Here is a 16,759-nt window from a genome sequence, read left to right on the forward strand (position 1 = left end):
AGGCATGCTGCCTGTCAAAGGTCCGGTCCCCCCTCCCAACCTGCCTGATAACATTTCTCCCTTCCCTTTATTTCTCCACAGCACTGAAATAGCTGCTCTCTGAAGGCTTCTTTTCCTCCCCAGGGCCTTTTTATCTCCAGGAAACAGAGGGACAATGCAAAACAAGAAACATTTCATATTTGAAACCAACCAACCAAACAAAGCAGAACAAAACTGCTTCTTCCTGGTGCTGCTGGCAGGTCAGAGAGTTATCATTAGCCACAAGCCCAGATTTGCCAATAAACGCTTTCCTGATCCAACCTCTTTCCAAACCAAACAAGAATTTGCACATGACAATCTAATTCAAAGAGACCTACTCCCTTTTATAATAGATATAACCTAGCACCTAGCACTTGGGGTTGCTGGGTAACAACCTGTATTCAAATCCCGATTGAAAAAATCCACATGCTGCTCTTTGAATAGTGGCTGCTTTATAGACAGAGGCTGATTTGAATTACACTCCGGTAAATCCACAAGAACTCCATTAACTTCAGTGGAAACATGCCTGGCTTACACTGTGATAGAAGCAATCTGGAATCTGTCTCTGGCTGGGTATAAACTCCATTAAGACTGAATAATAGGAAATATGGAGACTGGGGCACTTAAGAGGCCCCTTCTTGGCCTTTAATTTGTTCTCTGTGCTATATTCATAATTTTCCTAAAGCCCATTTGAACCCAAGTGTTTGGTTTTCTTTAACAGGCTGATGAACGTGGTACCACTCAGAGACCACTCTAGCCATTCAGGCAACCCTAACAGATGTGTAAGAGCCATTTGAATCTCTCAGAACAGAACAGCTACTGCAGTATGACTCCCTAGCTTGGGGTCGAATAATAACTGCACCTTGCCTTAAATTAGAGGAAAGCCAACACCGTTTACTTTGCTCAAGCCACAGAGCTGGGCCATGGGCTTGGTGATTAACTGGTGCCAGTCTTCAGTCACGTAAGCCGGACTGGAGTAGGATTTTCCTCCTGGTCTCTGTGGAATGGGCAGGCAGCAAGATGCTCAAAGACCCCTGGGGTTTTGGGGTTAGCATGCAGTGACAAATGTCACCCACTTACCTCACTCCGTAGATATAGCATTGGCAAGAAAGCCAAAGGCATTCTGTGTATTCCTGAAGTCAATGCAGACAACTCCCTCCCTCCTGATCGCTATGGCCTGCTCGCATTCAGTCTTATTATGGTGTCCAGTGAAAGCAGTAAGGCCCAGGAAGGTAAAACTGCACAGGGAGTGTTACACATTAGTGAAGGTTTCCCTTGGCACAGTGCATTGGATTGTGCGTAATGGGTGATCTTTTAACCTGCACTAAGACCAGAGCTCACTGTAAACAAGCTGCGCACTTGACTTGGACTACGTTGTCACTTGAACAACCACCACCGCCGCCTACATAGGCTAAAGCCATGATAGGGATGTGTCCGGGGGCTGCCATCTGAAGGGCAGACACTGATGCAGGTATTATGAAGCTCTCCACTGGGTGGCTGAGCTTTTCATTTGCATCATGCACACAATTTTCAGGGCCCCAAGCAAGGCTAGGCGCCAACTACCAGGGACGTCTGGTTTGGGAGTCAAGGATCGCCCCTCATTCTGGTTCAGCAGCTGGGAGTGGGGTCTGGCAGCAAGTGGCTTCCTCCCCCTCACTTGAACCTGCTGCTAAAAGATGGGGCCGGCCTGTGTGTTAGCACAGGCCACAGGGCACCCAACTGGCTACTTGCTTTGCCTGCGCTGAAGGTCAGCCTTACCCGTTCACTGAATGAGGTGCAAACCAGGACCCAGTTTGGCTAGGAGCGGTCCTGGGTGGCAGCAGAAGTGCCATGCTTGTCTCAGACAGAGTTCACTTTCTTTCGGATACAGTCAGCCTGCATGTGGTGCAGTGTCTCGGATATCAACCACGTGCTTTCCTTAAAGAGCTACCCTGCTGGGACCACTTCAAAACTCTGCTGCCACTAGCCTTGTGGAAGGCGGGCCTTGCTCACTGCAGAGTCTGGTACAGCAGCACCGCTCACCTGGCACAGAATGTCAGGCTACCTGTGATTAATCCTTTAGCCCTTACAAGTCTTCCCCCGACACTGGCCATTGATTTGCTGTCAGGAAAGGTGCAGATTCCAGACAGACGTCCCGTGCTTGTGTCTCCTTACAAGCATGGAGCATTTCTGGACCCCTTTCTCCCATGTGACATTTCCATCGATCAGAGAGACAGTGATTGAAACTGGGCAGCCAGCTCAGTTCCAGAGTTGCAACACGGGCTGTGGAGATGCGGGGAAACACCATGTGTTGCTAGGTAGTACAAATTCATCTTCATTACCCTTGTCCCTGCCCTTGTGACACTTCGAAAAGGCAGAAGATAGATGTCTTGCATTTCCCTCTTTTTTTTTATTTTTTTTTATTTTTTATTTTTTAAACAAGCTAAGTTCTGGACTGTGAAGTCCAGGACAAAAAGTTCTGTGAGGGCAGCAAATATATGAACGGAAAATTAGTCTGGTTAGATTCTTTGCTTACGGATCAGCTAGTACTGTACTACAGACTGATTGGAATGGCTGCTACTCTAGAAAACAGCCTAATTCACTACACAGCTGTGATTCATTCTCTGGTCCCCAGTGTACACTGAATGAGGCAGGTGTCCCTGTGCAAAGAATAGTATGTGATCACCTATTTAAAGACTGGATCATAAATTTTAGGGTCAGAAAGGACCATTATGATCATCTATTGTGATCTCCTGCATAACAGGCCAGAGAACCTCACCCAATAATTTCTGCATCAAGCTCATCATTTCTGGATGAGCTACAGCATTACTTTTAGAAAGATATCCACTTCATCCACTCTTGATTTTAAGACTTAAGTGTTGGAGACTTCACCATGTCCCTAGATAAATTGTTCCAGTGGTTAATTATCCTCATGGTTAAAAATGTATACCTTATTTCAAGTCTGAATTTGTCTAGTTTTGGTGTCCAATCACTTGGATCTTACCTCTTTTTCCTGTTACACTGACGAGCCATCTACTATCAGAAATGTATTCCTCATGCAGTTACTTGTAGACAGTGATTGAGTCAGCTCTTAGCCTACTTTTCAATTAAATAGCTTGAATGTCTTTAGTCTCTCACTATAAGGCATGTTTTCCAGACTCTAAACCATTCTTGTATCATAATGCTTGTGAACAAGACAGCTGAAATAAGTTTGCATGGACAACCTTTGGCATTTCTTGCATTTTGACTGCTTGACTTTGCAACCTTAACTTTCTTTTAATGTAGTCTTTTTGTACGTAATCCATCTACAAACTAGTATTCATGCAGCAGAGGGGAATACAGAGCACACAGAAGCCAGAACATTCCAAAACTTAACGCTGTGGCAGCAGCCTTAACCCAGCTGTGAGGCAACACCCTGTATTTTTTATGCTATGCATTAATAGAGTCCAGTTTTCAGGTAAGAAGAAAAACAGAAATATAAATACTATGTACTGAGTTAATGCGAATGAGTTAACATCCTGGGAGCTACTTTAGCTTTCAAAATTTTCTTTGACTCTTGGTTGTTTGAGGTTAAATTCTTAATGTTAATGCAAGGTACCTTTTGGCATTGCCACTTTCTTTAACAAACAGAGAATCAAGATCCATTTAGTGTGCAGAGCTTACAAGCTCCCATCATCCTGACCTTGAGATCAAGTTGGGCCAAGTGCAAGTTCTGTCAGTTTGAACAACGGATTATATTAAGAGTGGTTGCAAATTTTCACTCTGGGTAGATTTCAAGTCAATGGGAGCAGCGACATGCTGTCTGTGTACACAAGGCATGCATTGCATGCCCCAGGAGCAGCGGTACCAGTGGGATGATTCCGTCTGGCCCCCGAACATGCACTGAGCATGGCATTTTGCAGGTGTCATGCATGGCAGGCAGCTATGATTCTATCTATTCACCTCACTGACAGCCCTGTCCCTTACATGAATATCTCCTCTGGAGAACACCTGAGAGCACAGAAATCAGAATTCCATCCTCTTTAAAAAAAAAAAAAAAAGGGGGGGGGCAATAAAAATGATTAAACAAAATGGTATCAGAACCTCCTTTGCTAAAACATTTATTTCATTGCAGATAGCCACACTGCTTTTCCTTGTTTCTTTGACTTGCCTTTATTCTGCATTTGAAAGGAACATCGCTCACCTTGTGTACAGAAGTTAATAGGAGAGATGGAAGCTGCACTATCAAACTTTGGGGGTGGCAAACGGTCACTTTTTCCGAATGATGGCCATTTGCAGAGCAGGGCTAATCAGAATTAAAACAATTCGCTTAAAATACTGTATATTTCACAGGACTGGGAGGAACAGGACTAGTTTATATGTTGGTAAGCAGCCGTGATGCAACAGAAAATATAAAGGACAGTGTGGTTCAACTGTATTTACAGAAAGTTGTTTTTAATGGTTTGCCAGAGTATGGAAGAAATTATTATGCTTTGCTTTATGCCTTTTCTTCTTCCAGTTCCACTGACACACTAATTGCCTTGCTGCGTTGAGTCGTGGTGTAATTTTTTCGTCTATATCGATAAGGACATACACCAGGTATGTGGCACAGCACTGCAGACGTCAGATGAAATCCTGGCCTCTATTAAGGGCAAGTCTACTCTACAAAATTAAGTCAATCTAAGTTACGTCGACATCCAGCTGCCGCAGTAATTGAATTGGTTTTACATGTCCAGACTACACTCCTTGAGTTGGCAGCGTACATCTTCATCAGGAGTGCTTGCACCGATTTAACTGTCAGTGTGGGGCATTGTGAGATGGCTTCTTAAAGGCAGGAACAGTCTATGTAAGCAATGCAGTGTCTACCCTGATATTGTGTCGACCTAACTACATCGACTTAAGCGCTGTGCTTCTTGTGGAGGTGAAGCTATTAAATTGGTGAAGTGGCTGAGTTACATTGGTGGGAGCTACATTTTAGCATAGACACTTACAGAGTTAGGTTGACTAGACTGCCTTACGTTGACCTCTCTCTAGTGTAGACCAGGCCTAAGTCACTGGCAAAACTCCTGCTGATGTCACTGAGCTCAGGACTTCACCCTTGATACATTACGCAACAATTGCTCAGGAATGAGGAGGAAGGTAGTGCACGAGCGAGTGCTGAAAGAATATGAAACTGGTCAACGCTACGCTTGGCTGATGCGGCAACTCACGGTGTCGGACGCCATCAGGTGGTCTAGGGACATCTACATAGAACACATTACTGGACATCGGCAATACCAGGAGGGATGAGCTTGAGTGGCGATGAGAAGCGCAGTCAGGAAAGTAACAAATACTTTCCTCATGAATTGTATTTTCTAAATGGACAACCAACCTAATTCTCAATTACTGAGGGACAATCTCCACTCTGATATATTTTGCTTTCCACAACCAAGTATCTCTGTACAACTTTTCATGCGTGATGTACCCGAGTATTCAGATTCTAATATCTAAACTGTATTGTTAAATCTATTCACCTAAATTTGGGTTATTGCTGATTATGTGCTCTATGTATCATATGACTTTTAAAAAACTAACTTGTGAATTTGTGGATAATCTAAGCACTATACCCAGATGTACAGACACTCTTTTCTCAACCTATTATATATATTTTTTTAACATTAGCTTTAATAAATTTTTAAATCTATTCTTATTGACCTCATTAATGGCAGCAAACAAAAATGACCAGTGAGCTCAGCTCAGTCACAACTGATTTTAGAATTATGCCCATCCCTCTGAAAAGAAGGTAGGGGAGATCCTCTGAAGGCCTATCTACACTGAAGGAGTGCACAATTTCTAGGTCAACTACTGCAGTTAAGTATTTTAGGACTAGTTACTGCCAAAAAGATTCAGAGTGCCGCACTGTGATACTTTATCCATAGAGACAGTGAAGTATAAAATAAGTACAGAAAGAATGGTTAAGTAATTTCTGCTCATGATGCTAACCTCTCTGCCTTGTTACAATGGGTCATAGCACAGCATTGTGTCTTACCAATGCTTTAGCTGTTTGCTATGACACCCGCATCCTAATTGCAGGTACATGCATACATTGTACACAACATTTATTGCATTGTATATATGCATATGCACATATGCAGTATAAAATATAGATGCAGTAATGCATGTTCTATTTAATTTGTTCCAATGACTGGTTCTGTCCCACAATGTTGATCCATGCACGTATCAGGAGGGCTATGCCCACACATGACTGCATGCCATGGTAGAAAGCGGCCAGCTTCCTCTGAGTTTGAAGGCTCAGAGGTTATGGTGGGGAGCACCACCATCATAATGTGAGGAGCTAGATTTTATTTTTAATTTTTTGTTAAAATACATTATGCTTGGTTACATTACCTTTCCCCCCACCCCTTTTCTTGTTTTGTTGCTTTTTGCTTTCTATTGTAGCTGAACTAAGAGTTTTATCCTTCCTTGTGTGTCTCTTTATAAGATCCAGTGATGGGAATGGTCTGAGCCCACACAAGGGATTCTACACTAACCAGTCACTTAGGACAAGAACCAAGGATCTCAGTAGGGGAAGGCAAGTTTTGTGCAAAGGAGGAAACTTTTGGCTTATGCAGCCAACTGATCCAAGCAGAAAAAAAAAATCAGAAGAACTTGGAGAGAGCTTTGGATTTACCTTGATGTCACCAGCTTGCTGTTACTTTGCAGCCATCTCCATATGCTGTGGATTCATTTGAGTATAATAGCCTCAAAGCACACAGTGAAGCTAAACAGACTTTTTAGCTGGCAGCATGAAATGCATGGCAATGCTGCCTACATATTCTGCAGAAGATTTAAAATAGCAGACAGAAAATCAGGAAAAACAAGAGTTTGTATTTATGTAAAAAATTTATTTCAGAGGAGGATTTAAACATCAACATGCAGGTACAACATGAATAAAAATTATTGCACCGCTATTATGTGGCAATTGTTCAAGTTTCTAAAAACACTTAAATTCCACATCTTCCTCTTATCTAGTCAAGTGCTGAGTAACACAGCTTGACACCAGAGCCCAGCTTCAAAGCCACACTGACAGCCGCCTGGATATGATAATTGAACACAACATAAACACACATGTCTGTCAAAATCTTCTACTAGAAGTACAGCATTATCCTTCACATCCAGTAAGAGAAAACCAAAGAAAAGACTTTATCCTCCCTGTGCAGGAAGAAAAAAATCTAAGTCACACCTTAATGCAGTGTGGATGTCAAGACCACAGGTCACGCCTTTTGCCCATCCCCCAACAAGCATTCTTTAGGATACTGGATGTTAAAAGCCTCTGGCATTCAACCCCAGGAGTGGTGATTACTATGCTACAGTCTAATATTTACAATAAATATCATTCATTTTTCTTAGATGCTACAGTTAAAAGGCAAGAGGAAAAATAACACTGAAATGAAGCATTCTGCAGGAATGCATCAGCTGGGTATAGAGATAAAAAAGGATGACAAGGGTGGGAACAAATTATATATGGTAAATTCCAAAAGCAAAATGACTAAAAGAAAAACAAAACAACTTGCACCCAAACCCACAAACAAAATGAAAAAACCTCAGGAAAGTAACATGCTTAGATGGTTAGGTCTCTCTCTCACACACACACGTTTTACCTCCCCTTGTCCAATTCAGTGTTCATTGTGGTGACCAGACTCAGTCGGTAGGATGTTTTGTATCGCCAGAATGACACTCAACTTGCACTCTGAAAAGCCATACTAACATACACACACACACCCCACCCATGCACACAGATATTAATTTCCAATGTCTCATCTCTCCCATCTCTAAGATTGAGTCAGAAAACTATTTCTTTAAGTTACTATTTCGTTTTTCAGCCAGACAGTGATAAATCTTGGCATGTATCTGGTTCATCGTCACAATTTTCCATGGAAATCTTCTCTCAGCTTTTCCCAAGAGCTTTGCTAAAAGGTGCCAGAATGACATCAATTAACAGAGTGGGGACTGTGCGTACTTGGCATCTTGGGCAACGTTTTAATTGACAAGGGATAGGGACTGTGAGGCTGGTGAGGTCCACCAGTAATGGACCTTTCCCTGGCGACACCAGCCTACCCGGGCTTTCAAATGGTGGACTTTTAAAATCGAACCTATTGATTTGCATCTGCTATACAGACACTGGGTGGCTAAACACGCACCTTATACTTTCTTTGGCCAAACATTCCTTTGGTGCCATCATACAAAAGCTGAAATGTGTCAGGCCCCTTCACAACCCTCCTCTGCTCAGCTGTGATTACTTAGGGAGTGATAAAACTGAAATTCACTGTAACAAGTCCTATTTTCAAAGGCAGGAGAGGCAATCTGCTAAAGGAGTAGTACTCTGCAGACTGTTGTAATGTGCTATGCCTTCTTTCTGGGAGCTTCCCTGGTAACCTCCCAGACAAGTAGCTGTGACCCCTCCATATCTGAGCAAAGGGTCACAACACTCTTAGTAGGCTAGAATTGACAGACCATTTAGACACAGTGCTGTTTATTCTCACACAAATTATACTGCATTATTTTTCATGGGCAATTTGTCATCCACCCAATTGATGAGTGCCATGGGAGAGGGATGGTTCACTGCTTATTTTATATGTTCAAACAAAGACCATTTGGGTTATATCTTAATATAAATTACCTCACATGAGATCTAGCTGTGCTTTGTATATAATTCTTATAACCCAAGGCAGACATTACACAGCACTCCCATTACAAGGCTACCTCCATGGTACAAGTTCATATAAGTAATTAAATGTAATAGATTTTCCAAAAATTATCGGGCATCTCTTAGAGGGTTAGTTTCTGACTATGCACATTTTATATTAGTCTGTACTGCCAATTGGACCTTTCTTCTTGAAAACTTCTTAATCGATCGACCCACTGGGAAGAAACCCAGTCAGATCAGTTAGCAGCAGCAAAACCTGCACTCACTATTGTCTTGAAATCAACACAGGATGACACGCTTATCAAAATAAAGAGTGCTTCAAGAGGTTGGTAAATGAAAGACACTGATTGGGCAGTACAAAGGTCGTGATTCACAATTGCAAACCCATGTGCATTTGACTAGCTCATGCATTCCAGTGCAAGGATCAAAGACACAGTAAGTTTATCTTTAACAGTCACTGTTGGAGCTATTTATGAATTGCTTGGGAGTGTTGATGCTTCTCTTAGTACATTAAGAAGCCTGTGCATTCTTAACAGCATTACAGTAAATGCACACACACACACACACAGAGTGAACAGTTCCATGAATATAAAAAAGAACTCCAAAACAAAAGTTGGTCCAAAAATAAAATCTCAGCATTCAAAATCAGTTATAGAATGAAAAAAATGGTTACAGAGAAAAAGGGAGGACAAGAAATTCAGAGATTCCTGGAATTGGTGCATCACGAATTAAATCAGGTTGAAAGAGAGATGGGAAAATTGTATTCCTATACAAAAGATACATTTAGGGAAAATAAGTAGAAATTCAAAGTTCAAAAGAGGTTTTCATAATGGAAAAAAGCGGTAGAATGAGATTGGACCAATAGATGCGACTCTTTGTCTGGTGTACTGCTGCAAGTACAGTCACCATTCAGAAATGTTCCTATCAAAGTACACCAATGAATTGGGTAACTAGATATTGTAGGCTATCCACACACAGATATACTCAGACAAGGCTGGAGTGAAAGCCAAGAGCATTCTATGATGAATGACAGTAGCATTCTTTGACAGTAGGCTTTAATTGGCTAGAGTAAGGAAATGGCTTACAATGCCAGAGATATGTTATACTACGTATTTATTAGCGTTTTACTACAGATCTAATCATCCCCCAAAATAATGTTATTCAGAACTGGTCACATTTAAAGCAAAGGAATGCTAGAACCCAGGAGATAATTGTAATTCTTAATGGAACCGGGTGAACTGAGCAGTGGACATGGTCTAGCTACCAAAGGTAAAATCTTGAAATACCATGTGTGTCGTTTTGAAGTCTGTTTGCAGCTCATCCACATAACTTGATGAATCAAAGGTAACAACACTTCTTAGCACTCTCTGAGAAGAAAGGCAAATTCAGAACCCTGGCTGGGTTTCTCACGCTCTGTTTCAGAACTAGCAGGAATACTTAAGCTCCCCGAGATGAACTACTTGGATCCATCCTAAGAGGGAGAGGTCTCCAATGCCCATATGCCATGAAGTTAACATTACTTGGGACGTACTTGAGAGTGCTACAATTATCAGCATTATTATTTTTAAAACAACCATGTCCCTCCATGTGGTGTCACTATTTGTTCTGGATCAATGCAGACTAGAAAGGCAGGCAGCAAAGGGAGGGAGAAAACTCAATTAAAATGTTAAAAGATAGAGGAGAGAGGTGCCGTGCGTCCTGTAAAACAAAGTAAAAATAAACCATCCCGGAAAAACATGCTACAGATTGGAGACTTGCTTCTTTGAGCTTTCATTTGAGAAACAGGTTTTTAAAAAATAATGTTTAAAAAAATATATAGGACTGTTCCTAGGACTGGAGGATATGTAAAGTGACAGAGAAAAAGAGGATCTGGGTTGCATTGAAGAGGGCTTGAATTTGCAGGATAACCTATTAACAAGGTAGTTTTTTTTTTTCTCCTTGCCATAGGGAAAACTGGCTTGTAAATATCTGAAAATTTGGGAAACAATGAATGCAATTTGAAAGAGAAAGTTGAAAAAGTGAGAGATTTTAATGTCAGCTGCCTATTTTGCACACAAAAGTCTTTGGGATCTGAAATAAATGCAAAACTGGAGGGAAATGCACAGCACACCCCAAATTCAGGGCAAAATAAAGAAAAAAAAGTCAAACTATTTTATAGCTCTGCTTTAAAGATACCCTGTTCCAAAGAGACCTCAAATGGCAAGCACACCGTGTACAAAAATAGAATTGCAAGGATGAAAAAAAATGCAAAAGGCAGTATGAAAAAACAACCCTCCCAAAAATAGATGTACACAGTTCTATTTCGTATTAGTGTATATTACAAAATTCAAACATGCAGTCTATTTCTGAAGGTAGAATTCTCCAGTGCACGTATTCCAGGGACCCTGCTATGTTTTCTTTATAACATTTTCATGTGACAACGGAAAGTCTTGTATTTTTAATTGACCTCCAGCCTCTTTGCTTTTTTCCTGCATCAGAGTCTCCTCTTTACAGAGCTTCAGACTGCCATCTGGCAGAGGAGATGCCCTAAGAATCTCTCTTCCAGGGGCATGTGGTAGATCTTTTGATGGAGAAGTTTTCCTGTTATCCCCCAAGGCTTCAAGTGCTTTAGAACTGCCAAAACCTGGCTCTTTTTTTGCTGTCAGAGAACACGCTGGCTCCCAAGACTTTGCTGGACTTATTGACTCTGTGTAGGGTGCACAGGTTTTAGTAAGATTGTCTGTGCTAAGAGGTTTTGCTCTTTCTCGACCTAATCCCACCTTTAATGTTTCCTGCCTTCTTTGTTTTGAATCTCTCTTACAGGACAGGTCCATTTGGGGGGACTCTTTATCAGTTTCCAGCTTTCTAGTACCCAACACGTCAAGCTTCGCTGGGCCCAACACACTTTGAGCTACAGTTTCTAACTGAGACACCGAAAGGGGCATTTCACCATGGGGAGTTGAGGGTGCAGCACCTGTTGCATTACTTGGGCTAATTTTCCTAGCATTTAATTGATTCTTGCCTTGTGAAGAGCCCTCTGCATGGCACGAGGTTTGCTGTTTTTCAGCAGTAGGACTTTTTGGAGATGTTTCATTTACATTTGCCAGATGTTGAAATCTGTTGCTCTGTTCTGTAGATTGAAGTTCTTGTTTGTGATCTGTTTGTCTGCAGTCTGTTTGGCTTATTGATAGAGGAGAGTTTATACCCACTGTGCAACAAGTAGTAAGTGCTAGTGAACGCTGGTTTTTTTGACTGATTTCTGTTAACACGGACTCCTTTGGAGCATCTTTACCATGTGACACCCCTGAAGAGTGGATCTGCTCAAACTGAAGGATTCCCACTGGTGGGCACTTTGTATCTTCTATGCAATCTATACTTTTCCCCACAGTGTATTTGATGCTCTCATAAGAGGCATCTTCTTGACTAATGTGCTCAAAGGTTTTGTTTTCTGGCAATTTATGCTCTTTTGCTGTTGTTCCTGACCCTGGCAGTGGCTTTTCATATTTGCCAGATTCTCCTGGAGATGTTCTGGTAAGCATCTCTGACTGTGACTGGGGTATGCTAATTTGCAGTGCCTCTGAGACAGCCTTAGGTGGCTGCTTTGTTACCTTCTGCAAGTCTGCTGTACCTTTTGGATCATCAGTTAGAAAAGCATCATCCTCCATATAGTCTTTGCTTTCCCGTTTAGAAGAAAACTTATCATCATCATTAGAAGAGTTGGAGCCCTGTTCTCCTCTGAAGGGTTGCCTTTCCAATCTTCTCCCATCTTGACTATCCTCTGAACCATCATCTGTTTCATCTTCAGAGGAATCTACTTCCCTAATGGCCTCCTGCTTTTGTAGCGACTCTCTCCTCTCTACTCTGTCTTGTCGAATAGCACCTAGCTTCCTGGAAGATGGCTTCTGCAGTGTCCCTTTTTCCGCTAGCCCAACTTTACCTCCTGTTGCTTCATTCACAGACTCCTGTAAACTTTGGAGACTAGGATCCCTTTGTAGCATCTCCTTCTTAAATTCAGAATGGGAGATATCCAAGCTATGTTTGCGAGAGGAAGCCAGCTTCTTTTCAGAAGACAGTGAGGCAGCCAGTTTCTCAGCTGACTGGACTCTCTTCAGCAAAGGAGACCTGGGTGGCTCAGCGCTTTTGGGTCTGGAGATCTGTCTTACCAGAGGTGGGGAGGAATGTAATTTTACAGGAAAGGACTGAATAATACTGGAGCTGCCTACTGAATGCCCTGGCAAGGGAGAAGGTGAACGCTGTGGCGATGTGGACTGTGGGGTTGGTGAGGGAGTGTGAGCTAGTGGTGAAAGAGGGATGTTTCCCGCAGATTTACGCCTCGGAGATCTATATTGGCGTTGGAGCTTTGGGGCTAGTCCATGTAAAGAACTGGGTCGGATGTGTCCAGAGCTGGCTGGAGAGTTGGGAACACTGGAACTGGGGGAGCTGCTCTGGGAAGAATTTCCACCAACTTCAAAAAAAAAAAAAAAAAGAGAAAGAGAAAAGAAAAAAGAAAAAAAGAAAAGGAATTTTTTTACTATTTTATAATGAAAACCATTCATGCTATGCTTGTACAATGGTAAGAAGAGCCGTTTGTCACATTACCCCAAGGTATTATAGTAAAGATATTACAAGGTGGCATACCATTGTTCCCACTAGAGCTACTATGGGATTGTCACATAATCAGTATCAGAAAATACTGGCCTTATCCAACCCTTATCTTACTATCTACAGGGTATTTCCCAGAAACTCAGTGAGAAAACATTCTCTTACTACCGTATTAAGCCATATGTACATAAAATCATGCATTTTATCGTTGTTATTGTCAGGATGCAAGTTTCTTAAAATTCTCTGTCTACTGGCCAAATTTTCAACTATGATTTTTTCCACATTTCAACTATTTTTCTCTTATGTATTATTATAAAAAAAGGTAAAATACTGTGGAAAGATCATAACTTGCACCACACATCTGCACTGCTAAAAGAGCCACCCATGTATATAATGAACAAAGACTGACCTTTTTCATGATTAAACTTTTATCTACCCACAGCAAAGACAGACGTACACAGAAATTACTGCTTTGAAGTTCAAATAAATGTAAACTCAATATTTGGTTGGTGGCTGTTTTATATTTTGCTTTAAAAATGAAGCCATTAAAAATTAAAATCCCCTCTATAAACAGTTTTTTTACCTGAATGTACAGACTCGGGAGTAGATCTGTAGCTCTGCGTAGGTGACCGAGGGGACAGGTTGTGGGTTGGAGAACCGGGAACACTTTCTCCAGAAGACAGAGAGCGGTTAAGTGAAGATAAACTGCGGCTAGTGTGCAACAATGACACCTGCTTTGTGATCTTCCTGAACAAAGAATTCTTCTTCTTACTGGGAAGATGAATTAGAAGTTACTCATTTGTCAAACCAAAAGATTTATTTATTCTTACAGGCACATCTCTCTCACTCAGTTTAGAGGCGTGATGTAAATAACAATGTGTGCTGACACAAACTTATTGCATGGAAATTGCTTTGACAAGGTCTACCTACCTCGGGAGCATTTAATTTTCAAAGTTTAAAAAATATATATATATATATATCAAGCTCACCTTTCCTGCCCATCTTTAGTTTTGCTTTTCTTGTTCCTTCGAGCCATCTTAGATTTGTAGCTGGGCTTCCGAGCTGGCCCAACTTTGATTGATGTGTTCTCAAATGGGGAAGTAGAGATAGATACCTTATTTCCACTCTGTCAGATACAAGAGATGGCAGTTGTATAGAATAAGATTGCTTTTGGCAGTTCTAGGTGTTGAGCAAGTGGATTGCTAATTAATCACAGGCTGACATGTTTTACTCCTTTGACTAATCCCCTTTCCCTCTTTGAGTCTTCATCTAGAGCAGTAAGATGGACCTCTTTCGTCAGGCTTTCACAACAGATTAAATCTTGGTTTCCTAGCTAACTGGTACAGCTGCACAGAGTAGAAGGTGCATGGGCTTTGACCTCTCTTACTGAGATCCTGAATGCCTCAACTTACGCCTTGTAAGACACCAAGATATCATGGTGATGGTGCCAATACATACTACCAATGAGAACTACAACAATCATCTTCCTTCTAGAAATTCAGACAAAGCAGCATTCTTTGGCACCCAAACCTGTTCCCTACTTATGTGTCTGACCCTTTCTTCATGCTGATAGATTGACAGATACACTGAAATGCACCAGGCATCCATCAGCATGAATCTACACTGACTGTGTCTAAAAGCACTAGCCTGGTCCCCTCGACTTGTATCAGAAAAATCCCTCATTTGTTCCATATGTGCAAACCCCACCAAAGGCCTGTCTCTTGGAACTGTTAAAGGGTTCATTTTATTTCCATAAACGTACTCAGCAAACAAGGAGGTATCAAAATACAAGTCATTTAGCTAAATACTTCAAGACCAGCTATTACAAAGACTCTTTTAAAAACAGTATTAAGAGCTAATAACATTAACAGCCTAAAGCAAAACAAAATTAATGGGAAAAATGTGAGGGTATTTCTTAAAATGATACGAGGGGATTATTATAGTTACACCATATTAACCTGTTGACTGCTTCCAAATTTATCATCAAAGTCAAACAAATGAGCATCTCTTCTGGTGCCAAATATACCTGATAGGCAGTTACTTTCCACAAACATCAATGGAATGTCAGTTTAAAGTGGAACGAGACAATTTTGGAGACTTCGGGAGAGACTAATAATTTCTACCTGGCAATGGGATTAAAGCAAAGGATTTTTGCAAGGCTAATGTTAGGAGCCAGGTATTTAACTTACATTTAAAATGATCCTCTGACAATCAGATACTAACTGTGTTTTAAATCAGTTTTTAGGTATATACTGTCCACATTCTGTAATACAAGCATGTTCCGGCCCTACCTTCAGGATCAGTTCCACCACTTCAGTATGCACCAGTCCATGGACAGACTCTCCATTGACATGGGTTATCAGATCACCTTCCCGCAGACCTGCTTCATTAGCAGGACCTCCTTCTTCCACATGCTGCCAATGACAGGGAAATGACTTACTTGAAAATACACAGGAACACGGGAATAGCGAGACTGTACCAGACCCGACGTCCATCCAATCCAGGATCCTATCTTTAACAGTGACCAATGCTAGATGCTTCATAGGAAGGCGTAAGAACCTCACAATAGTAGATGTGGGATAATCTGCACCCCACAGGTCTCATCCTGATCTCTAAGAGTTAGAAATTGGCTTAAGCCTTGAACCATGAGGTTAAGTGTCCTTGCAAATTTTTGATCATCATTAATTATCACTCTGAATATTCTTGATATCCGTATAGATATAAAGAAAATTAAGCCCACTGAGCTTCAGAATTAAACATCCTAGAGCACATATCTTGGAAGCTGGCTAAAAAGTCTTGTAGCCTCATTCTCCTGTCAGCCAAGTTTCCAGGCATTGAGATTGTACATATCATGCATCTGACTCCAAACAAATTATTTTTCCACCTCCCATCCTTTAGCACAGTACTTTCTCTAAACCGTGATGCCCTAATCATCCCATAAGATTTTTCCCCCCATTGGTGATGATGCCATACCCACATTAAAATAGGGGCCTGCAACATTAAGGTGAGGCGTAACTTGTTGCAGCAGCTTTCTCTTCAACGTGGACTGAAGAGGTTGCAAGCCACAGTGCTAATAAATACAGAATTTTTCAAGGGAAGCTACTATGAGAAAAATCCAGTTCCAGATTGTTTTATGCTGCTCATTAAGTAGAAAAATAATGATCACCACCACATATAAAGACTGGCTTTCCTAATGAGGTCTCCAAAACACTGATATAGAACGATATTAAGAAACCATTGCCCTCCACCCTCTCTTATAATTCTAAAACAGTGCATTTTAAATAATATACACCGTTTTGGGGAATATGATTATGGTTAACCGTCATTGCCAAAGAAAGATCACACAGATCATATATTTGTAAGGGGAAGGAAGAGAGATATGGAGAAGCAGACAGTAAGATCACTTGGCATAACACAGCTAAACTGAATGCCAAATTGCTGGACAATCAATGTAAAGGCACAGATGGTTTAAGGCATGTAATCAACTCCCAGTGGCTGTCTTGAAAATTCCAGCAG

At 41.3% G+C, this 16,759-nt stretch overlaps 1 protein-coding gene across 13 annotated transcripts in view; it reads right to left on the minus strand.

The window, feature by feature from the left end:
• Positions 1 to 6,839: 6,839 nt before the first annotated feature.
• Positions 6,840 to 16,759, minus strand: part of MAST2 (microtubule associated serine/threonine kinase 2) — a 388,109-nt gene continuing 378,189 nt past the window's right edge. For all 13 annotated transcript variants that reach the window (XM_073357844.1, XM_073357842.1, XM_073357843.1 and 10 more), the window contains 4 exons: positions 15,535 to 15,657; positions 14,233 to 14,369; positions 13,827 to 14,014; positions 6,840 to 13,106 (listed from right to left, as the gene is read on the minus strand). In XM_073357844.1, coding sequence (XP_073213945.1) covers positions 11,050 to 13,106; positions 13,827 to 14,014; positions 14,233 to 14,369; positions 15,535 to 15,657 — 2,505 coding nt within the window. In that variant the 3' untranslated portion in view covers positions 6,840 to 11,049. The remainder of the gene's footprint in view (positions 13,107 to 13,826; positions 14,015 to 14,232; positions 14,370 to 15,534; positions 15,658 to 16,759) is intronic.

The sequence above is a fragment of the Lepidochelys kempii genome, chromosome 8, assembly GCF_965140265.1.
Source record: "Lepidochelys kempii isolate rLepKem1 chromosome 8, rLepKem1.hap2, whole genome shotgun sequence".
Lineage (NCBI taxonomy): Eukaryota > Metazoa > Chordata > Testudines > Cheloniidae > Lepidochelys > Lepidochelys kempii.